At 40.1% G+C, this 25,076-nt stretch overlaps 1 protein-coding gene across 1 annotated transcript in view; it reads right to left on the bottom strand.

Moving 5' to 3' along the window:
• The window catches only part of LOC102286200 (ATP-binding cassette sub-family C member 4), a 134,824-nt gene that overhangs the window by 85,688 nt on the left and 24,060 nt on the right, over nt 1-25,076 (bottom strand). The window contains 5 exon segments of the mRNA XM_014478932.2: nt 5,935-6,039; nt 12,996-13,245; nt 15,037-15,162; nt 16,322-16,485; nt 18,386-18,475. Coding sequence (XP_014334418.2) covers nt 5,935-6,039; nt 12,996-13,245; nt 15,037-15,162; nt 16,322-16,485; nt 18,386-18,475 — 735 coding nt within the window.

The raw sequence follows: 25,076 nt of genomic DNA, 5'->3' as shown, positions 1-25,076 counted from the left end.
AAAAGCATAGAGTCTGTATAAAAAAGTCTAGATAATCTTCAAAATGAAAGATTTCTCTGTAAACAGCTGAACTGATAATAAGGCAATCATTTACTAAAAAAAAATAATTAACTTTCATCACCAAAAAAAAGTTTCAGGTTTAGAAAAAATAGAAATCATCCCAAGCATTTTTTCTGACCACAATGCAGTAAGATTAGATCTCAATTACAGGAGAAAAACTATTAAAAATTCCAACATATGGAGGCTGAACAACACGCTGCTAAATAACCAACAAATCACAGAAGAAATCAAAAAAGAAATCAAAATTTGCATAGAAACGAATGAAAATGAAAACACAACAACCCAAAACCTGTGGGACACGGTAAAAGCAGTCCTAAGGGGAAAGTTCATAGCAATACAGGCACACCTCAAGAAACAAGAAAAAAGTCAAATAAATAACCTAACTCTACACCTAAAGCAACTAGAAAAGGAAGAAATGAAGAACCCCAGGGTTAGTAGAAGGAAAGAAATCTTAAAAATTAGAGCAGAAATAAATGCAAAAGAAACAAAAGAGACCATAGCAAAAATCAACAAAACCAAAAGCTGGTTCTTTGAAAGGATAAATAAAATTGACAAACCATTAGCCAGACTCATCAAGAAACGAAGGGAGAAAAATCAAATCAACAAAATTAGAAACGAAAATGGAGAGATCACAACAGACAACACAGAAATACAAAGGATCATAACAGACTACTATCAACAATTATATGCCAATACAATGGACAACGTGGAAGAAATGGACAAATTCTTAGAAAAGTACAACTTTCCAAAACTCGACCAGGAAGAAATAGAAAATCTTAACAGACCCATCACAAGCATGGAAATTGAAACTGTAATCAAAAATCTTCCAGCAAACAAAAGCCCTGGTCCAGACGGCTTCACAGTTGAATTCTACCAAAAATTTAGAGAAGAGCTGACACCTATCCTGCTCAAACTCTTCCAAAATTGCAGAGGAAGGTAAACTTCCAAACTCATTCTATGAGGCCACCATCACCCTAATACCAAAACCTGACAAAGATGCCACAAAAAGAAAAAACTATAGGCCAATATCACTGATGAACATAGATGCAAAAATCCTTAACAAAATTCTAGCAATCAGAATCCAACAACACATTAAAAGATTATACACCATGATCAAGTGGGCTTTATCCCAGGGATGCAAGGATTCTTCAATATCCGCAAATCAATCAATGTAATACACCACATTAACAAATTGAAAAATAAAACCATATGATTATCTCAATAGATGCAGAGAAAGCCTTTGACAAAATTCAACATCCATTTATGATAAAAACTCTCCAGAAAGCAGGAATAGAAGGAACATACCTCAACATAATAAAAGCTATATATGACAAACCCACAGCAAACATTATCCTCAATGGTGAAACATTGAAAGCATTTCCTCTAAAGTCAGGAACAAGACAAGGGTGCCCACTTTCACCATTACTATTCAACATAGTTTTGGAAGTTTTGGCCACAGCAATCAGAGCAGAAAAAGAAATAAAAGGAATCCAAATTGGAAAAGAAGAAGTAAAACTCTCACTATTTGCAGATGACATGATCCTCTACATAGAAAACCCTAAAGATTCCACCAGAAAATTACTAGAAATAATCAATGACTATAGTAAAGTTGCAGGATATAAAATCAACACCCAGAAATCCCTTGCATTCCTATACACTAATAATGAGAAAACAGAGAGAGAAATTAAGGAAACAATTCCATTCACCATTGCAACGGAAAGAATAAAATACTTAGGAATATATCTACCTAAAGAAACTAAAGACCTATATATAGAAAACTATAAACACTGGTGAAAGAAATCAAAGAGGACACTAATAGATGGAGAAATATACCATGTTCATGGATTGGAAGAATCAATATAGTGAAAATGAGTATACTACCCAAAGCAATTTATAGATTCAACGCAATCCCTATCAAGCTACCAACAGTATTCTTCACAGAGCTAGAACAAATAATTTCACAATTTGTATGGAAATACAAAAAAACTCGAATAGCCAAAGCGATCTTGAGAAAGAAGAATGGAACTGGAGCAATCAACCTACCTGACTTCAGGCTCTACTACAAAGCCACAGTTATCAAGACAGTATGGTACTGGCACAAAGACAGAAATATAGATCAATGGAATAAAATAGAAAGCCCAGAGATAAATCCACGCACATATGGACACCTTATCTTTGACAAAGGAGGCAAGAATATACAATGGATTAAAGACAATCTCTTTAACAAGTGGTGCTGGGAAATCTGGTCAACCACTTGTAAAAGAATGAAACTAGAACACTTTCTAACACCATACACAAAAATAAATTCAAAATGGATTAAAGATCTAAACGTAAGACCAGAAACTATAAAACTCCTAGAGGAGAACATAGGCAAAACACTCTCTGACATACATCACAGCAGGATCCTCTATGACCCACCTCCCAGAATATTGGAAACAAAAGCAAAAATAAACAAATGGGACCTAATTAACCTTAAAAGCTTCTGCACATCAAAGGAAACTATTAGCAAGGTGAAAAGACAGCCTTCAGAATGGGAGAAAATAATAGCAAATGAAGCAACTGACAAACAACTAATCTCAAAAATATACAAGCAACTCCTACAGCTCAACTCCAGAAAAATAAATGACCCAATCAAAAAATGGGCCAAAGAACTAAATAGACATTTCTCCAAAGAAGACATACAGATGGCTAACAAACACATGAAAAGATGCTCAACATCACTCATTCTCAGAGAAATGCAAATCAAAACCACTATGAGGTACCATTTCACACCAGTCAGAATGGCTGCGATCCAAAAGTCTACAAATAATAAATGCTGGAGAGGGTGTGGAGAAAAGGGAACCCTCTTACACTGTTGGTGGGAATGCAAACTAGTACAGCCACTATGGAGAACAGTGTGGAGATTCCTTAAAAAACTGGAAATAGAACTGCCTTATGATCCAGCAATCCCACTGCTGGGCATACACACTGAGGAAACCAGAAGGGAAAGAGACACGTGTACCCCAATGTTCATCGCAGCACTGTTTATAATAGCCAGGACATGGAAGCAACCTAGATGTCCATCAGCAGATGAATGGATAAGAAAGCTTTGGTACATATACACAATGGAGTATTACTCAGCCATTAAAAAGAATACATTTGAATCAGTTCTAATGAGATGGATGAAACTGGAGCCTATTATACAGAGTGAAGTAAGCCAGAAGGAAAAACATAAATACAGTATACTAACGCATATATATGGAATTTAGAAAGATGGTAACAATAACCAGGTGTACGAGACAGCAAAGGAGACACTGATGTATAGAACAGTCTTATGGACTCTGTGGGAGAGGGAGAGGGTGGGAAGATTTGGGAGAGTGACATTGAAACATGTAGAATATCATGTAAGAAACGAGTTGCCAGTCCAGGTTCTATGCGCGATACTGGATGCTTGGGGCTGGTGCACTGGGACGACCCAGAGGATGGTGTGGGAGGGAGGAGGAGGAGGGGGTTCAGGATGGGGAACACCTGTATACCTGTGGCGGATTCATTCTGATATTTGGCAAAACTAATACAATTATGTAAAGTTTAAAAATAAAATAAATTTTTTTTTTTTTTTTTTTTTTTTTTACAAAGTGAAAAACAAAATTTACATAAAGATAGGATCAGTAACAGTGCTGCCCTGTCCCATATCAGAGTCTGAGGCAGACCGGTGACTCCTGAGAGTGTTGGTGCCCCCTTAAACTTTACATGGGAGGCAAGGGCTTCTCTCAACCCTAATCTTGGCCCTGTTTTTTTTTTTTCTAATTTTATTTTATTTTTAAACTTTACATAATTGTATTAGTTTTGCCAAATATCAAAATGAATCCGCCACAGGTATACATGTGTTCCCCATCCCGAACCCTCCTCCCTCCTCCCTCCCCATGCCATCCCCCTGGGCCGTCCCAGTACACCAGCCCCAAGCATCCAGCATCGTGCATCGAACCTGGACTGGCAACTCGTTTCCTACATGATATTTACATGATCCTGGGTAACCATAATGGGAGGGGACCCAGAGCCTCTGAGCTGTCAAGTGCTGCCCCCTTCTGGTCATGGCAGAGTAGTGCCTGCCCGAAGCCTGAACAGGGAGGGAACTCAATGTCCTGTCCTGACAAACTATGAGGGGAGGGGACAGGGATGATGATTGTATGTGGTTCATTGTTTTGTTGTCACACCTGAGTGAAAAGTAGTAAAATAGGACCCTAAGTGTCAACGCGAAGAAAGGCGTGAAGTTTAAACAAATGCTTCTTGTATATTAAAATCTAGCTTCTTACTGATTTTTCTTTTTTTTTTTAAATTGTATATTAAAATCTAGCTTATTACTGATTTTTTTTTTTTTTTTTTATTTTTTTTTTTATTAAAAATATTAAAATATTATTAAAAATAAAATAAAATTTAAAAAAAAGAAAAGAAAAATCAGTAAGAAGCTAGATTTTAATATACAAGAAGCATTTGTTTACACTTCACGCCTTTCTTCGCGTTGACACTTAGGGTCCTATTTTACTACTTTTCACTCAGGTGTGACAACAAAACAATGAACCACATACAATCATCATCCCTGTCCCCTCCCCTCATAGTTTGTCAGGACAGGACATTGAGTTCCCTCCCTGTTCAGGCTTCGGGCAGGCACTACTCTGCCATGACCAGAAGGGGGCAGCACTTGACAGCTCAGAGGCACTGGGTCCCCTCCCATTATGGTTACCCAGGATCAGGGGACACTGACTCAACAAGGATCATCAGCTGAGCCCTAACTCTGTGCAGACACAGTTGGAAACCCCTGTTCCATGAAATCTGGAGGCTCACACAGGACCATTTATTTTAGAGCTTAAAAACAGACCAAGTCCCACCATTTCATGAATGAGAACTGGGTCCCTGAGACCTCCCCCCACCTGCCCACCTGGCTGTCTAGGGGAGCAGGTTACAGAATCTCCTGCCTCCCAACCCAGCAGGGGCTTCATTCAGACTCAGCTTCTCTCAAAAACCCCAACGTCTGTGCCCCTCTCCCTCCTGAGGGCTCCCTATGACCTAACCCATGACCTAACCTACCCTCCTGTGGTGTGGGTTCAGTTTTCCTGACTCACCCACACTGACACAGGACGGTGTGCACAGAGGACCATGGAACCAGGTTGCAGGCGAGCATTTCAATTGTCAATAAAGGGGCTGCACTGGGGGTGCAATACTTGAGAGCAAATTCTTCTGTTTTCCCTGTTTGCCTGAACATTATAAATAAACCAAGTGTTGGAACATCGCCAGTTCTCCATGTCAGCTTCCATACAGTGAAAGCTTTGAACGGAATCACTGGAGCTCACGATGTCCACTTGCTGTCTCCTCCTGTCCCTGGCTGCCACCAAAGTAGCCAGAAGCTTCCAGAAGATTAGGATGGGGGAGCCCCACTCTACCCCACAGACAAGATCCAGATCACAGCCTCACTCCGTGTGTAGTAAGATGGTCTGTGAAGATCAGTATACAGAAAATGTACATGATTCCCCACAGGCTGTTGTTTCTAACAACTGGTTGTGTATTTGTTAGTTAACCCACATCATACCGCAGCATTTTGTATGCCCAATCCTGTAAATTCTAATATTACCAATGTACATAATTTAAGTTCAAGATATGCTAATACTCTAAAGCTCTGTTGAAAATGAGAGAGAGAACAACCTGTAAGATGTCTTAGCTGATTTTATAATCTCCAGTAGTTTCAAACCTTATTCCTGATTTTGAGAAGTTTTATAACATACTTTCAGTGTATGAGTAAGTCACATTTTACACCATGTGTAAAACCTCAAAATTTTCTTATAAATCTATGTCACAGTTGTTTTATTAGCAGTCATGATCCTGAGGTGGAGGACTTGTTACCTTATCCCAAAAAGCAGTTAAATCTTGCACATCCACAATTGTTTCACCATCTGATGGCAGCAGCTGATGGTCATGCAGTGGTATCTCTTCGAGTAACAGAAAGTCCTACAGAGAAAGGAAAAACAGACAGTTTAGTTTGCAGGATGAAAGCACAAACAAACATAACTGCTTTCCTGGAATTGATAACAAACTTCATATAGCCTACATATCATTTTTCCAACTGTACTTAAAGTGTTGGTTCACATCAGAACACACTAAATAATATATAGAATAAAATATACAGTGCATCAGATATACAGCAACATAGTGAATACAGGATACATAGAGTATTTTATATATATAGGTTTGTGCGTGTATATAATACACACATATTATATATATATGTGTGTGTGTGTGTGTGTGTGTGTGTGTGTAGGGTGTGTGTGTGTATGTTTGTGTGTATATATAATATGAAGAGTTTCAGGCCATGAGGAAAGTTGTAAGTTTCTCAGTAAGTGGACTAGTTTCTCCTCAAGGAGAAAGTCTGGCTCCAAACTCCAGCACATTTAGAACCTGCAGCCAGAGGGAACTCTGAGATGATAAAAAATCTTAAAGTTACCTGTAGGGACTTACATAGTCCCCTGATCAGGCCTCTAGCACTCCATACTCTGGAGGCTCAAACATTTTTGGTTCCTTAAATGCATGAATGCCCTTCTCATGCACTAAAAGCCTTTATCACATTACCTTCCCCAGGAAAATGAGAAGCATCAGCCTCCCACCTCCCCCAGCCCTACACACGGAATTCTTCAGGTAATTTCCTCAGCCTTCCCAGGAAACACGACCTCCAAAATTACACCAGTGATTCTGCCAAAGCACTTCATGGCACCTCAGACTTTTCCTTCCAAGGACTAATGACAGACAAATGTGCCTCCACTATGAGTTTCACTATTTGATTCTATTTTAACCCCTCACTCAGAGAAGGCAATGGCAACCCACTCCAGTACTCTTGCCTGGAAAATCCCATGGACGGAGGGGCCTGGTGGGCTGCAGTCCATGGGGTCGCTAGGAGTCGTACACGACTGAGCGACTTCACTTTCACTTTTCACTTTCATGCATTGGAGAAGGAAATGGCAACCCACTCCAGTGTTCTTGCCTGGAGAATCCCAGGGACGGGGGAGCCTGGTGGGCTGCCGTCTATGGGGTCGCACAGAGTCGGACACAACTGAAGTGACTTAGCAGCAGCAGTAGCAGTAACCCCTCACTTGATAAAATATACATTCCAAGGAGGAAGGACTTCTCTGCATGTGCTTATCTGCCACTGAACATACTCATCTAGCCTGCTCCAGACTTCAGGTAGGTAGTATTCCATTATTTTGTGAAGTGATGAAATAGGTGGATAAACTTCAAATTTACTCCCCCGCACCCCACCAAAAGTCTAGCATAAATTAAGACAGGGTTTTCCTCTCAAATTATTTTAATCTCAACAACATCCTGTCGTATTTTATATTTGCTAAAATACCTGATGACTTTGTGTGTTTCTGTCTACAACTAGGGCAATATTTCCCAGGTTTGGCTGATTTTCAGATGCATGGCACATTGACTAAAGACACAGATACTTTGGGCCCTAGCAAAAACCTAGTGAATCAGAAACACCAAGGTGTGATTTTTTTAAAAGGCATTCAAGGGATTCTGATGAGCTAGAGAAATAAAAATTTCTTAAGCATTGCAGAAATTATATGAGCTGAATAAGAGTCTAATATGTAAAAGAAAAAAAATAGTTCAACAATTATTTCTACTCACCTTGGAACAATGTGTCATACTAACACCAACCTTCTCACCATGCTTATTCTTGGCCATTGGTCCCGCCTTTACTGAAAACAACTATTGCCTAAAAGATCTCTAAATTCCTAGACCATCATCCCGCCAGAAAATGTATGAACATGAGAAAATCTAGGTTTCTTGCTCAAATCAATGATGTTTAATCAGAACACAAAGCATCCTGACAAAGCCCCAGGAAAATTTAAAGTTCTCAGTAGGTTATAATTTTAATGTTACCACACACATTTACATGGAAAGTAATTTTAAGCCTCAGACACTGTTCAGGTACATTTTGGTGGAAAATAAATAAAAAATCCTGCTCAAATATTTTTGAGCACAATACTCCGAAAAACTCTGCAGGTCCCCTTTCATGCATCTCCTTTAAGTGCGTCACATAATTGATTTGAGAATCAGAGTTACCACTGTCTCCACTACAACCATTCTTAATAGTTAGGCATCTGCAGGAGCCTAGACATGATGGAGCTGGAAGGTACTTCAGTTGCACATTTTCTGAGCATTGGCTATTTGTGAGGAGTACAAAGATGAACAAGGCACTGTAGCTGCCTTTTAGATAAGTCTGGAGTTCAGGGAAGGAAAGAAATCCACAAACACGTGGCTTAGTCAGCTCAAAGTTACATCCAGGAGCTCAAAGAAAGAGATGTAGGGTCACAGATGATGAAAGCCACACTTAATGAGAGATTCCACATGCCAGAATATACTAACAAGGCGATGCAAGAAACCAGGCTTTGGGCAGAATCCTAGTTCTGTCACTTATGAGAGATGAAAAGACGGGTGAACTATTTCATCTGTTATAGGACCTGTTTCCTTACCTGTAAAATGGGGACACTTATGCTTATCCCATTCAATTGCTATCAGGATTCTATTTCTGTTGTCATTTTATTACAGTAAATTAAAGGTACATCATTGGTAACAACAGAAACAACACTGTATAGGAGATAATCCAAAATATATTCATCTTTCTTACCTGAAATTTTATGTCTATTGATCAGTAACTCCCTATTTCCCCTTTAGCTTTGATTTTGATTCTATGAATTTGATTATTTTTGATACCTCTTACAAGCAGAATCATACAGCATGTGTCCTCACATGACTAGCTTATGTCACTCATCATGTCTTCAGGTTTCACCCATGTTGTTGCTATTGCAGAGTTTCCTTTTTTCCTAACACTGAATAACATTCTGCTTTATGTACACACTCACTTTATACTCATTCACCCACCAGTGAACATTCAGGTAGTTTCCACATCTTGGTTATTATGAGTAGCATTGCAATGAACATGGGAGTACAGATATATTTTGAAAAGATATCTCTTATTTCATTTTATTTGGGAAAATACCTAGAACTGGAATTGTTGGATCATATGGTAGTTCTTCAGAGAAAGCAGTGGAACCCCACTCCAGTACTCTTAACTGGAAAATCCATGGACAGAGGAACCTGGTAGGCTGCAGTCCATGGGGTCGCGAAGAGACGACTGAGTGACTTCATTTTCACTTTTTACTTTCACGCATTGGAGAAGGAAATGGCAACTCACTCCAGTGTTCTTGCCTGGAGAATCCCAGGGACGGGGAAGCCTGGTGGGCTGCCGTCTATGGAGTCGCACAGAGTTGGACATGACTGACGCGCATTAGCAGCAGCAGCATGGTAGTTCTTTGGGCTTCCCAGGTGGCTCTAGTGGTAAAGAACACGTCTGCCAATGAAGGAGACAAAAGAGAAGCAGGTTCCATAGGTCTTAATAATCTGGATAACTGCAATGGTGTGATCACTCACCTAGAGCCAAACATCCTATAGTGTGAAGTCAAGTTAGCCTTGGAATCATTACTATGAACAAAGCTAGAGGAGGTGATGAGATTCCAACTGAGTCACTTCAAATCCTAAAAGATGATGCTGTTAAAGTGCTGCACTCAATATGCCATCAAATTTGGAAAACTCAGCAGTGGCCACAGGACTAGGAAAGGTCAGTTTTCATTCTGATCCCAAAGAAGTGAAAGTTGCTCAGTCAAGTCTGACTCTTTGCAACTCCATGGACTCTACAGTCCATGGAATTCTCTAGAATACTAGAGTGGGTAGCCTTTCCCTTCTTTAAGGGATCTTTCCAACCAAGGGATCAAACCCAGGTCTCCTGCATTGCAGGTGGATTCTTTACCAGCTGAGCCACCAGGGAAGCCCAATCCCAAAGAAAGGCAAGGTCAAAGAATGTTCAAACTATTGCATAATTGTGCTCATTCCACATGCTAGCAAAGTAATGTTCAAAATCCTTCAAGCTTCAGCAGTATGTGAACTGAGAAATTCCAGATGTACAAACTGGATTTAGAAAAGGTAGAGGAACCAGAGGTAAACTGCCAATATCCGTTGGATCATAGAAAGAGCAAGAAAATTCCAGAAAAACATCGACTTCTGCTTCACTGACTATTCTAAAGCCTTTGACTATGTGGATCACAACAAACTGTGAAAAATTCTTAAAGAAATAGGACCAGACCACCTTACCTGCCTCCTAAGAAACCTATAAGCAGGTCAAGAAGCAACAGTTAAAACCAGACATGGAACAACGAACTGGTTCAAAATTTGGAAAGGAGTGCATCAAGGCTGTATATTGTCACCTTGCTTATTTAAATTATATGCAGAGCACATTATGTGAAATGCTGGGCTGGATGAAGAATAACCTGGAATCAAGATTGCCAGGAGAAATATCAATAACCTCAGATATGCAGATGACATCACCCTAATAACGGAAAGTGAAGAGAAACTAAAGAGTTTCTGGATGAAAGTGAAAGAGGAGAGTGAAAAAGTTGGCTTAAAACTCAACATTCATTGTCGGGGAGTGTTTAACTACGTGCTGTTTCTCACAAATCCTCTGTTCTTTATCAGCTTCTGCCAGAGGCCAGTAAAACTGCATGCAGCTCTCAGGACAGAGGTCATTGTGTGAGACAGGCTTGGGTCTCCTTTAGTAAACATTCTCTTTACAACAAAACTGCTTAGTCTTGCCCCCCTTTTCCTTGAGATATGGGTTGTCTCTTGACCTTGTGACCATTATTATCCCTTGTTCCCTTGGTAACAGTTACTGTACATTTGGTTTTCTGATCTTTATCATTGTTGAAAGAAATTTCTTGTACTACAGCCTATTTATGCTCACAGAAAAATCATTAAGGCACCTTTGCTCCATAAGAGTTTGGGTCCCCATGTCTGTCTTTCTTTCTTTCTTTTCTCTCTCTGTCTCTCTCTCTCCTTCCCTTTGGCTCTCTCTTTCACTTTCTTATCATTGATCTGGACCGCCAGGTCCTGGTCCATTAAAGGACCCCAACAATTCAGGAAACTAAGATCATGTCATTCAGTCCCATCACTTCATGGCAAATAGATGGGGAAACATGCAAACAGTGAGAGGCTTTACTTTTGGGGCTCCAAAATCACTGCAGATATGAAATTAAAAGACGCTTGCTTCTTGGAAGAAAAGTTATGACCAACCTAAACAGCTTATTAAAAAGCAGAGGCATCACTTTGCTGACAAAGGTTCATATAGTCAAAGCTATGGTTTTTCCAGTAGTCATGTACAGATGAGGGTTGGACCATGAAGAAGGCTGAGCACCGAAGAACTGATGCTTTTGAACTGTGGTGCTGGAGAAGACTCTTGATAGTCCCTTGGACAGCAAAGAGATCAAACCAGTCAATCCTAAAGGAAATCTACCCTTTGAATTGAATGAATATTCAATATTCATGAATATTCAGCATTCATTCAATTTCATGAATATTCAATATTCATTCAATTTCGTGAATATTCAATGTTCATTGGAAGGATTGATGCTGAAGCTAAAGCTCCAATACTTTGGCCACCTGATACAAAGAGCTGACTCACTGGAAAAGACCCTGATGCTGGGAAAGATTGAGGGCAGGAGGAGAAGGGGGCAACAGAGGATGAGATGGTTGGATGGCATCATCGACTCAGTGGACATGAATTTGAGCCTATTTTGGGAGTATGATAAACTCAGGCGACCAGAACTGAACCCACATGATTGATATGTTTTATGGGTAATAGTTTTTTATAGTAGAGAAAACTAATGACAAAAAAATCGGCTTTGATGACAAGACCCAAAAATAAAATATAATCACACCCAGAGTGATCTAACTTCACTAAAGAGCTATTACCAGCCCATCCATCACTGTAAGAAAGTAAGAACAAAACAAATTAGATTTTTTGTAAAGCCCAGACACTCAAACTCATGCCCGGCCAGGTCACAGTGCCAATTTATCCTCATTTTAGACCTACTCATACAGACATGAATAATTGAGCACCTACTGTGTGCCAAGCCTTTGTCTTGATGATGTAAATTATTTGCCCTTGGAAATTTACAGACTCTTAGGAAAAGGAGACAGTGGGTATGATAAGAATCACAAGTTAGAAAGAAGAGGGAAGCTTGAGATGGATTAAGCAGAAAGGGAAAAGAGAACAGGGATGAAAAGGCAGATCCAAAAGGCAAGCTCAGCAATCAAGAAGAAGAGCATCTATGGAAGAAATAACACATTTTTAAACACAGAGAACTGAGTGAATCTGTGGCTACTCTTCTTGCCCAGGGAACAAGGACCTCTCAGCAATCTCCTCCCCTCCCGGCTCAGAAAGGAATCCTGTTCACACCCGGAATGTACAGTCACTACCTTGTCATTCCAGTCAGTGTAGGAGATGGAATCTGTTTGCTGCTCCTGCTTTTAGATATTTTAATCACCCTGCAGTCATCACTACACATCAAGAGCCTGTGCCTCTGCTACTGCCGCCCATAAACCAGCAGGGATCTTATGATATTTGTTATGCACTCTATATAAGAAGTCGGAGAAGGCAATGGCAACCCACTCCAATACTCTTGCCTAGAAAATCCCATGGACAGAGGAGCCTGGTAGGCTGCAGTCTGTGGGGTCGCTAAGAGTCGGACATGACTGAGCGACTTCACTTTCACTTTCCTGCATTGGAGAAGGAAATGGCAACCCACTCCAGTGTTCTTGCCTGGAGAATCCCAGGGACAGGGGAGCCTTTCGTGGGCTGCTGTCTATGGGGTGGCACAGAGTTGGACACAACTGAAGTGACTTAGCAGCAGCTTAGCAGCTATATAGGAAGAGAGGGGAGTATGTATGACATTTTGGAAAGACTGCCAGCTTTGGCAATGAGACTTAAATGTCACCAAACTGGCACACAGTGACACCAAATAAGACATTGTTCATAAAGTTCACCTACAACTAAAAAAAATTGCTTTTCATCAAACCTTGATTCTGTTGATGCTGACAACGGCCTCTGACACCTTCTCGATAGCCATGGGGAAGTAGAGGGTGCCTGTAAACCTCACAGTCTCGAACAGCATCACCACCAGAAACACTTGGCTGACTGTGATCCGGTTGTTAAGGACCACGGCAATGATGAAGGTGATAAAAATCATGATTTTGCTGGCAGCAAAAAAAATTGCCAAATTCATTCCTCTAAGGTAGGAACTTTTCAGAATCTTGGAAATTTCATCCCTGGAAAAGAGTAGGAAACAGGTTTTAAAAGGAACACCAACATCAACCCATGAATTCAGTGCCCTGTGTGAGTGGCCCTTTTCTAGGCAGTGGACACAGATTAAGATAAACCATCCCTCACATCACAGAGACACTACACAGTGCACACCTGGGGGTCTGCCCTGACACCAGGACCACACACTGCATTGCCACTTCACTCTTCCAACTAAAAGCGTCCTTCATGTCACACTTTTAAACATTTTGAGTCAATCAGATTGGATTTGAATATTCAGTCAACAAGCATTTGAAATCACAAGTCGTGTGCCAGGTACCTTGAGAATGTCTAAGACAAAGCCCATCCCTGCAGGAGCTCATGAACTTGTTGGGGGACAGAATAAGCAACCCCCAAATTGTGAGACACCAAGACATTAGACAGGCAGCCAGCACAGCCCCCGTGGGAGTACAGAGCAGAGGCGTGTACCCCAGAGCAGTGGAGTCAGGGCAAGTCACAGACACATGGAACCTGAGACGACATGCAGTTAGTCAGGGCTGGCGGAGGCCAGAGAAGAGGAAGGATGAGAGTGTTTCCCCAGCAGAGGGAGGGGCGCCCACAAAGGTGCAAAGTGAGAGGTGACAGGGAGCACCCAGAGAATTCTAAGCACCCTGGGCTCGAGTATAAACAGTCATCAGATATTTAACTGAAAGATGAAAGAAATTCTACAAATATAAAGCAGAGCAAAACCCCAGCATTTTCAAGGAATACTACTCAACAATAAAAGGAACCAGCTACTTATACATGAGACAACTTGGATGAGTCTCTAGGGAATTCTTCTTAGTGAATAAGGTCAATCAAAAATGGTAACATACTGTATGGTATTATTTAGATAACATTCTTTAAAAATGAAAAAATTATAGAAATAGAGACCAGACTAGAGATTGACATGGGTTAAGGATGTGGTAGGGACAGAAGGGAAGTAGGTGTGCTATAGAAGGGCAACATGTTTAATCCTGGTCCTGATGAAAACATTTTGTATCTTCCCTGTATAGTTGTCAACATCCTGTTGCAATATTGCACTACAGTGTTTCCAGAAATTACCACTGAGGGAAACTGAGCAGTGGATTCACGGGAGGTCCCCGTACTATAAGCAACTGCATGTGAATCTATGATTATCTAAAAATAAAAACAATTACAATTAAAAAAACCTGATATTTCCATGGCTGTTTGGAATGAAAAATACTGATTCGTAAAGTTGGGCCTGACACAGTTATACCCAGCCTTTATAATCTCCCCTTTGTACTACATTAACATAAATTACAGCTTTAGTTTAAATATCATTTCAAATACTAAAATTTTATAATTATTGCTTATTTGGGATTTGCACTATTAAGAAATATTATGAATTTTATTTCTGTATAAGAAGCATATATATGTGTGTGTGTGTATATATATATATATATATTTTTTTTTTTTTTCCTTTAAGAACATAGTAAATGAGAAAATTCCCTGGTGGTTAGGACTCTGCACTTTCATTGCCTAGGGCCTTGAGTTCAATCCCTGGAACTAAGATTCCACAAGCCATCTGGTGTAGCTATATATACATATATATATATATATACATATATATATATGGTAAATGGGAGAGCAGATTAAAATTATGTTCCCACTATTCTACTTAACCCCACTGCCACATATGGGAGTGGGGTATAGTTAAGTTTACATTAATGTGAAAACTTGGTAAGACTCCTAAATTCATTCAGTAAAAACAGGAAATAAAAAGTACAAAATGTGACTTGATATATATAAAAACTTACCTTCTCAATGTGGTAATAAGCTCTACAAATGACTTTTCCCAAGCATACATTTTTATTGTTCTGATGCCAGTTATGACTTCACTCATGGTCTTGATCCTGTCGTCTGTGAGAGCTGCGGTCTTACTCCTGAGGGGACAGACATGAGAGATGAGCCTTAGTGACCACAGCCCAGCTTTCCATAGCAGCAGCAGGGGGCACAAGCAGAGAACAGGGATCAAATGATTCCCTATAGCTCTTTTGAGCTGAAAACACAGACCAATGTACAAATGGAGAAATGAAAAAAAAAAAAAAAAGATTTCAATTAGAAATTAAAACCTTCAGCCAAATTCAACATATACTTGGAAAACTTGTAGTAATGTATAATAAAGTCCTGAAATGAAACAGATACAGACTGTCTGCTCAAGTAGGTCACAGCTGGGCAGAGAAGGCAGAAAAGACCTTGACTCTAACAGGAAGACAGTGTCTGTGCTGTAATAAAATAGGATTAAAGTGCTAGGGGCAGATAAGATGGAACTGTTAATTCCACTGGGAAAGGAGAACAAGAAAAGCTTCAGGGACCCGGTAGCATTAGAACAGGCTTCAAAGGATAAGGAACATCTCTCCACAGCAAAGAGAGCAAAGGAAATTCCAAGCATAGAAAAATACACATACAGACACCAACAAACAACCCTCAATATACTTCAAACAACATAACATCTCCATCACCTGGCTACCTAAACAATGACCCATCTCCAACTCTCTGTGACCTGCTTCAGGTGTAACTCATTATCGTTTGGCTCTTCATCACCAGCCACTTATCTATTACATATACCGCTGGGGCTATGGGGCTTTATAAGGACATAATTAAGATTGATCTTGCCCTTGGGACACTGATAATTAAAAACACTGAATTATAAACAAGAAAAAAATATACATACCTGAAAATGGCTCTAATACAAACATAACAAAAATAATGTAGCTAGAAAAGGGCCTGTATATTATATAAAAGTATTAGTACTTTTAATAATGTTTAAATAACTTTAACATCAGTGAATTCTGCTTAAAGACACTATTTATTTGGTTACAATGTTGGGAAAAGTCAGCAAATGTTGTCACTTTTCCCCTTAAAGGTCAGCCTTCAGCTTGAGGCTGGAGCTTCCACTGGCTAAGTCTGAAGCATCTACAACACATGCAACAAAGAGACAAACGAAGGCACTTCTTGTTTTTGAACAAAAGCATCAAGCAGACTGCAGATGCTACCAATTAAATACACATCACCAATTTTTGAAATCAGTGTTTCTCTTACCGGAGTGATGAAAATAATTTCCCAAAGCAGCTTTGCAAAACCAGAAGAATGATGAGAATCGCCATCCCAGCAAGACATGATATTCCTATTTCCATATAGAGCAGGGCGGTCACTGCAATAGCCTGTAGCGGCCCCACCCACAGGTAGTGCAAGAACGTTGTTACCTTAAAAGAGAAGGACAAAGCCTTCTTAAGATGGTATGAAAACAAAACCAGTAAGGACCCATTATAGAAAAACTATGCTTGGAAACAATAGACAGGAACCTAAACGGGAATGATCTCAGTGGGTTTTAAACCTGCTGAAGCAGAAACTCAAGCATCTACCCCAGATGACGCTATTCTGGGGCAGCACAGGGCTGGCTTCAGGGACATCCAGGGAGAACCAGAGCAGCAGCACTGAAGGAAAATGTTGATTTTGTCTACACCACATATGAGCTCAGGGCTTCCCCAAACTCTCTGTCCCAAAATTCAGCCCCCATCTCTCCCTAGCATCCTAGGAAAGCCTATTTTATGGTACCTACCACATTCTCCAGTAACTACTTGTGTATTTACCTCCTGACAGCCTGTGGCTTCTCCAGGAAAGAAATAGTATTCATCCCTGAAAGTGGGTAGGGGGATCTTACTTCATGTTTGATGAATGAATAATTGAAAGAGAAGTGTCTAGTGCAATACAGATCTGAGCAACAGCTACAACACCGTGGGTTACATGATCTACTCATAAGCTAAGTGGATAAAAAGAGTGTGGTGAGATAGCAGAGAAGAGGTTATGTCTGGCTGGGGACCACCCACTTGGCATTATTCCTCGAAGGCTTCCTATACAGAAGGCACTGAACAGGGTGTGGGGGAAAGAACAATCCCTGCCCACAGGCCTTCATCATCCAGAGGAGGAGGAAGACAGTTCAGGTAGCAACACCAACACCATGTGCCAAGAAGGTCCATGCCAGGAGGACACCTCAGTTCAGTTCAGTTCAGTCGCTCAGTCGTGTCCAACTCTTTGAGACCCCATGAATCGCAGCACGCCAGGCCTCCCTGTCCATCACCAACTCCCGCAGTTCACTCAGACTCATGTCCATCGAGTCAGTGATGCCATCCAACCATCTCATCCTCGGTAGTCCCCTTATCCTCCTGCCCCCAATCCCTCCCAGCATCAGAGTCTTTTCCAATGAGTCAACTCTTCGCATGAGGTGGCCAAAGTACTGGAGTTTCAGCTTTAGCATCATTCCTTCCAAAGAAATCCCAGGGCTGATCTCCTTCAGAATGGACCGGTTGGATCTCCTTGCAGTCCAAGGGACTCTCAAGAGTCTTTTCCAACACCACAGTTCAAAGGCATCAATTCTTCGGTGCTCAGCTTTCTTCACAGTTCAACTCTCACATCCATACATGGCCACTGGAAAAACCATAGCCTTGACTAGACGGACCTTTGTTGGCAAAGTAATGTCTCTGCTTTTCAATATGATATCTAAGTTGTTCATAACTTTTCTTCCAAGGAGTAAGCGTCTTTTAATTTCATGGCTGTAGTCACCATCTGCAGTGATTTTGGAGCCACAAAAGATAAAGTCTGACACTGTTTCCACTGTTTCCCCATCTATTTCCCATGAAGTGATGGGACCAGATACCATGATCTTCGTTTTCTGAATGTTGAGCTTTAAGCCAACTTTTTCACCCGCCTCTTTCACCTTCATCAAGAGGCTTTTTAGTTCCTCTTCACTTTCTGCCATAAGGGTGGTGTCATCTGCATATCTCAGGTTATTGATATTTCTCCTGGAAATCTTGATTCCAGCTGAGGACCCCTAGGGACATGAATTAAGCTGGGGAGCAAGACTGCTGCCTATTACTGAAGTATGCCATAGATTATCTCAGAAAAAAAAAATTATTGTCTAAGGACAACACAAATTATTACATCTCAGTTGCACACAGAGGAAATGAGAGTTGGATAAAATGAACCCTTGTTTTAGACACTCAACAAATCCTGGTCAACAGCAAACACAGGTATCCTGCATCAACCATAAGCTAAACCCAGTCAGAAGGACTGGAAGTGGAAGAAGATCCCTCAGGGGCAGCTTACCTGATCAAATCTTTTCACATCGTTGGACAGCAGGTTGACTATCTGACCTGTGGTGGTCTTCCTCAAGGCCAAGTTACTCAGGTGAAATGCCTGAAACGAGAAAAGATACTGAGCTGGATTCCTGTGGTAATAACAAGTCACTTTTCTGTTCAATTACTCAGTCATGTCCAACTCTTTGCGACTCCATGTACTGCAGCACACCAGGTCTCCCTGTCCTTCACCAACTCCTAGAGTTTACTCAAACTCATGTCCATTGAGTCGGTGAGGCCATCCAAACATCTCATCCTCTGTTGTCCCCTTTTCCTCCTGCCTTCAATCCTTCCCAGCATCAGGGGCTTTTCAAATGAATGTTCTTCACATCAGGTGGCCAGAATATTGGAGGTTCAGCTTCAGTATCAGTCCTTCCAATGAATGTTCAAGACCAATTTCCCTTGGGATGGACTGGCTGCATCTCCTTGCTACCCAAGGGACTCTCAAGAGTCTTATCCAACACCACAGTTCAAAAACATCAGTTCTTCAGTGCTCAGCTTTCTTTATACTCCAACTCTCACATCCATACATGACTACTGGAAAATCCATAGCTTTGATTAGATGGACCTTTGTTGGCAAAGTAATGTCTCTGCTTTTTAATAAGCTGTCTAGGTTGGTCATAACTTTTCTTCCAAGCAGCAAGTGTCTTTTAATTTCATGGCCACAGTCACCATCTGCAGTGATTTTAGAGCCCCCAAAATGAAGTCTTTCATGGTTTCCCCATCTATTTGCAATGAAGTGATGGGAGCAGATGACATGATCTTAGTTTTCTGAATGCTGAGTTTTATTTAAGCCAACTTTTTCATGCTCCTCTTTCAATTTCATCAACAGGCTCTTTAGTTCTTCTTTGCTTTTTGCCATAAGGGTGGTGTCACCTGCATGTCTCAGGTTATTGATATTTCTCACAGCAGTCTTGATTCCAGCTTATGCTTCATCCAGTCCAGCATTTCTCATGATGTACTCTGCATATAAGGTAAATAAGCAGGGTGACAATATACAGCCTTAACGTACTCCTTTCCTGATTTGGAACCAGTCTGTTGTTCCATGTCCAGTTCTAACTGTTGCTTCTTAGCCTGCATACAGATTTCTCAAGAGGTGGGTCAGGTGGTCTGGTATTCCCATCTCTTTCAGAATTTTTCCACAGTTGATTGTGATCCATACAGTCAAAGGCTTTGGCATAGTCAATAAAGCAGAAATAGATGTTTTCCTAGAACTCTCTTTCTTTTCCAGTGATCCAAAGGATGTTGGCAATTTGATCTCTGGTTCCTCTGCCCTTTCTAAAACCAGCTTGAACATCTGGAAGTTCACAGTTCACATACTGTTGAAGCCTGGCTTGGAGAATTTCGAGCATTACTTTGCTAGCATGTGAGATGAGTGCAATTGTGTGGTCACTTTTAGTACATAACAAAACAGAGTGGGTTTTCATGGGGTTGTACATCAGGACAAGTAGGATGACTCCTGACAGCTGGGCTCTAGGGACGTGATTCATTGTTAAATGTCTCTTCAATATGGCAGCAACTGCCCTCCCCAATAAGACCAGAAAATGGAGAAACAAGAGGTAGAAGCAAAATCCTCCACCCTGTTTCTCAAGGATCTCGGACCCACCTGAAGAATAAAAGGACTTTCCTAGTGGCTTAATGGTAAAAATCTGCCTGCAGTGCAGCAGCACCAGGTTTGATCCCTGAGTTGGGAAGATCCCCTGGAGAAGGGAATGGCTACCCACTCCACTGATTTAGGATTAAACTAAGTAATTCTGAGCCAATTATATGAGAATGATGAGGATGCCTTCAGGAAAGAAAATTGGGGATGTAGATTATAAATCTGGAATCAGTCATTAAATCTGTGGTTGATGTTATTGAAAGACCTTGGTGTTAGTTTCCACATTTTGAAATGAATGAGGATAATGTTCCATACATGTTCCTGTGAGGAAACTGTGTTCTTAATGCCAGTCGGGGTGAGAGGGGGGATTCCCAAGATGGTGGAGGAATAAGATGGGGAGACCACTTTTTCCCCTACAAATTCATCAAAAGATCATTTGAATTCACCACAAAACAACTTCTAAATGCTGGTGGAGGATATCAGGAACCCAGAAAGGCAGCCCAATCTCTGTGAACGGAGTCTTGAGACTACTGTAAGAGGAGAACCAAAACCCAGAGGCAGAAGACTGAACTCCCAAACTTTAGAACATCAGAGAACTCCTGACTCCAAGGAACATTAATAGACAAGAGCCCACCCAAAAGTCTCCATACCTACACTGAAACCAAGCTTCACCCAAGAACTAACAAGTTCCAGTGCAAGACACATCACACTAATTCTCCAGCAAAACAGGAACACAACACTGAACATTAAAAGACAGGCTGCCCAAAGCCATAACAAACCATAAGACACCCCAAAACTCACTACTGGATACTTCATTGCATTACAGAGAGAAGAGATCCAGCTCCACCTACCAGAACACAGACACAAGTTCCCACAATGAGGAAACCTTGACAAGCCACTGGTCTAACCCCACCCTCAGGGAGCAGATGCCACAATTAAGAGGAACCATGAACTTCCAGTCTGCAGGAAGGACACCTCAAACAAAGCAATCTAAACAAGATGAAAAGGAAGAGAAATATTCAGCAGGGTAAGGAACATGATAAAAACCTACCAAATGAAACAAAAGAGGAGGAGATAGGGAGTCTACCTGAAAAAGAATTAAGAATAATGATAGTAAAGATGATCCAAAATCTTGAAAATAAAAATGGAGTTACAGACACAGACTAGAGATAAAGACTGAGAAGATGCAACAAATGTTTAACAAGAACCTAGAAGAAATAAAGAAGAGTAAATCAATAATGAACAATGAAATAACTGAGATTAAAAACACTCTGGAGGGAACTAACAGTAGAATAACTAGAAGATAGAATGGTGTAATAAATTAAGCATAGAGGAAAAAAGAAAAAAATAATAAAAATAAATGGGGACAACCTCAGAGAACTCTGGGATGATGTTAAATGCCCCAATATTTGAATCATAGGCGTCCCAGAGAAGAAGATGAAAAGAAAGGGCATGAGAACATACTTGAGGAGATAATAGTTGAAAACTTTCCTAAAATGGGGAAGGAAATAGCCACCCAAGTCCAAGAAATCCAGAGAGCCCCAATAGGATATACCAAAGATGAAACAACCCAAGACACATATTAATCAATCTAACAAAAATTAAACAAAAAGAGCAAATATTAAAATCAGTAAGGGAAAAGAAACAAATTACAGACAAGAAGATCTCCATAAGAGTAACAGCTGATCTTTCAATAGAAACTCTTCAGGCCAGAAGGGAAAGGCAGGACATACTTAAAGTGATGAAAGAGAAAAACCCACAACCAAGATTACTCTACCCAGCAAAGATCTTATTCAGTTATGAAGGAGAAATCAAAAGCTTTACAGATAAGCAAAAGCTGAGAGAATTCAGCACCACCAAATCAGCTCTTCAACAAATGCTAAAGGAGCTTTTCTAGACAGGAAACACAGAAAAGGTTTACAAAAGAACCCCCCAAAAAACAAAGTAAACGGTAATGGTATCCTACTTATCAATAATTACCTTAAACGTAAATGGGTTAAATGCTCCAACCAAAAGACAAAGACTGGCCAAATGGATACAAACACAAAATCCATATATATGCTGTCTACAAGAGACCTATCTCAAATCTAGGGACACATACAGACAAAGTGAGGGGCTGGAAAAAGATGTTTCATGCAAATAGAGACCAAAAGAAAGCAGGAATAGCAATACTCATATCAGATAAAATAAATAAAGACTGTATTAAGAGACAAAGAACACTACATAATGATCAAGGGATCAATCCAAGAAGAAGATATAACAATTACTAATATATATGAATCCAACATAGGAGCACCTCAATATGTAAGGCAAATGCTAACAAGCATGAAAGCGAAAATTAAAACAATTAATTGTGGGGACTTTAAAACTCCATTCACACCTATGATACATGAACCAAACAGAAAATTAGCAAGGAAACACAAGTTTTTCAATGATACAATGGGCCAGTTAAACCTAATTGGTATCTACAGCGCATTTCACCACAAAACAATGGATTTCACCTTTTTCTGAAGTGCACATGGAACATTCTCCAGGATAGATCACATCCTAGGACACAAATCTAGCTTTGATAAGTGGAAAAAAAAATTGAAATCATTTCAAACATCTTTTCTGATCACAATGTGGTAAGATTAGATATCAACTCTACGGGAAAAAAAAAAACTATAAAAAATACATATGGAGGCTAAACAACATGCTTCTGAATAGCCAACAAATCATGGAGGAAATAAAAAAGGAAATCAAAATATGCATCAGTTCAGTTCAGTTCAGTTGCTCAGTCATGTACGATGCTTTGTGACCCTAGGCATTGCAGCATGCCAGACCTCCCTGTCCATCACCAACTCCCAGATTTCACTCAGACTCATGTCCATCGAGTTGGTGATGGCATCCAGCCATCTCATCCTCTGTCGTCCCCTTCTCCTCCTGCCCCCAGTCCCTCCCAGCATCAGGTCTTTTCCAATGAGTCAACACTTCACATGAGGTGGCCAAAGTACTGGAGTTTCAGCTTTAGCATCAGTCCTTCCAAAGAACACCCAGGACCAATCTCCTCCAGAATGGACTGGTTCGATCTCCATGCAGTCCAAGGGACTCTCAAGAATCTTCTCCAGCACCACAATTCAAAAGCATCAATTCTTTGGCACTCAGCTTTCTTCACAGTCCAACTCTCACATCCATACATGACCACTGGAAAAACCACAGCCTTGACTAGACGAACCTTTGTTGGCAAAGTAATATCTCTGCTTTTGAATATGCTCTCTAGGTTGGTCATAACTTTTCTTCCAAGGCGTAAGTGTTTTTTAATTTTATGGCTGCAGTCACCATCTGCAGTGCACCAAAAAATAGTCTGACACTGTCTCCACTGTTTCCCCATCTATTTCCCATGAAGTGATGGGATCAGATGCCATGATCTTCATTTTCAGAATGCTGAAGTTTAAACCAACATTTTCACTCTCCTCTTTCCCTTTCATCAAGAGGCTTTTAAGTTCCTCTTCACTTTCTTCCATAAGGGTGGTGTCATCTGCATATCACAGGTTATTGATATTTCTCCCAGCAATCTTGATTCCAGCTTGTGCTTCTTCCAGCCCAGCATTTCTCATGATGTACTCTGCATAGAAGTTAAATAAGGAGGGTGACAATATACAGCCTTGACATACTCTTTTTCATATTTGGAACCAGTCTGTTGTTCCATGTCCAGTTCTAACTATTGTTTCCTGACCTGCATATAGGTTTCTCAAGAGGCAGGTCAGGTGGTCTGGTATTCCCATCTCTTTCAGAATTTTTCACAGTTTATTGTGATCCACAGTCAAAGGCTTTGGCATAGTCAATAAAGTAGAAATAGATGTTTTTCTGGAACTCTCTTGCTTTTTTGATGATCCAGCAGATGTTGGCAATTTGATCTCTGGTTCCTCTGCCTTTTCTAAAACCAGCTTGAACATATGGAAGTTCATGGTTCACGTATTGCTGAAGCCTGGCTTGGAGAATTTTGAGCATTACTTTACTAATGTGTGAGATGAGTGGAATTGTGTGGTAGTTTGAGCATTCTTTGGCATTACCTTTCTTCAAAATATGCATAGAAACAAATAAAAATTAAAACAGAACAACCCCAAACCTATGGGATTCAGTCAAATCAGTGCTAAGAGGAAGGTTCATAGCAATACAAGCCTACCTCAAGAAACAAGAGAAACTTAAACAACCTAACTTTACACCTAAAGCAACTAGACAAAGAACAACAACAACAACAACAAAAAACCCCAAAAGTTAATAGAAGGAAAGAAATCATAATAATCAGAGCAGAAATAAATGAAAAAGACATGAAGCAGACTATAGCAAAGATCAAGAAAACTAAAAGCTGGATCTTTGAGAAGATAAATAAAATAGACAAAATGTTAGCCAGACTCATCAAGGAAAAAGAGGAGAATCCAATCAATAAAATTAGAAATTAAAATGGAGAAATCACAATAGACAACACAGAAATACAAAAGATCATAAGAAACCACTATAAGCAACTATATGCCAATAAAATGGACAACTTGGAAGAAATGGACAAATACTTAGAAAAGTATAACCTTCCAAAACTGAGCCAGGAAGAAATAGAAAATCTTAATATACCCATCACAAACATGGAAATCAAAAGTGTAATAAAAAAAATCTTTGAACAAACAAAAGCCAAGGACCAGATGGCTTCACAGATGAATTCTACTAAAAATTTATAGAAGTGCCAACACCTAACCTACTCAAACTCTTCCAGAAAATTGCAGAGGAAGGCAAACTCCCAAGATCATTTTATGAGGCCACCATCACACTGATACCAAAGCCAGACAAAGATGCCACAAACATAGGCCAATATCACTGATGAACAGAGATGCAAAAAACCTCAAGAAAATTCTAGCAAACGGAATTTAACAACATATTAAAAAGATCATACATCATGACCAAGTGGGCTTTATTCCAGGGATGCAAGTATTCTTCAATATTTGCAAATCAATCAATGTGATACACCATATTAACAAATTGACAGTTAAAAATCATATGATTATATCAATAGATACAGAAAAAGCTTTTG

The sequence above is a fragment of the Bos mutus genome, unplaced genomic scaffold, assembly GCF_027580195.1.
Source record: "Bos mutus isolate GX-2022 unplaced genomic scaffold, NWIPB_WYAK_1.1 CTG201, whole genome shotgun sequence".
In the NCBI taxonomy this organism is placed as follows: Eukaryota; Metazoa; Chordata; class Mammalia; order Artiodactyla; family Bovidae; genus Bos; species Bos mutus.
The sequence above is the reverse complement of the archived record's forward strand: the minus strand, read 5'-3'. Positions and strand labels throughout refer to the sequence as shown.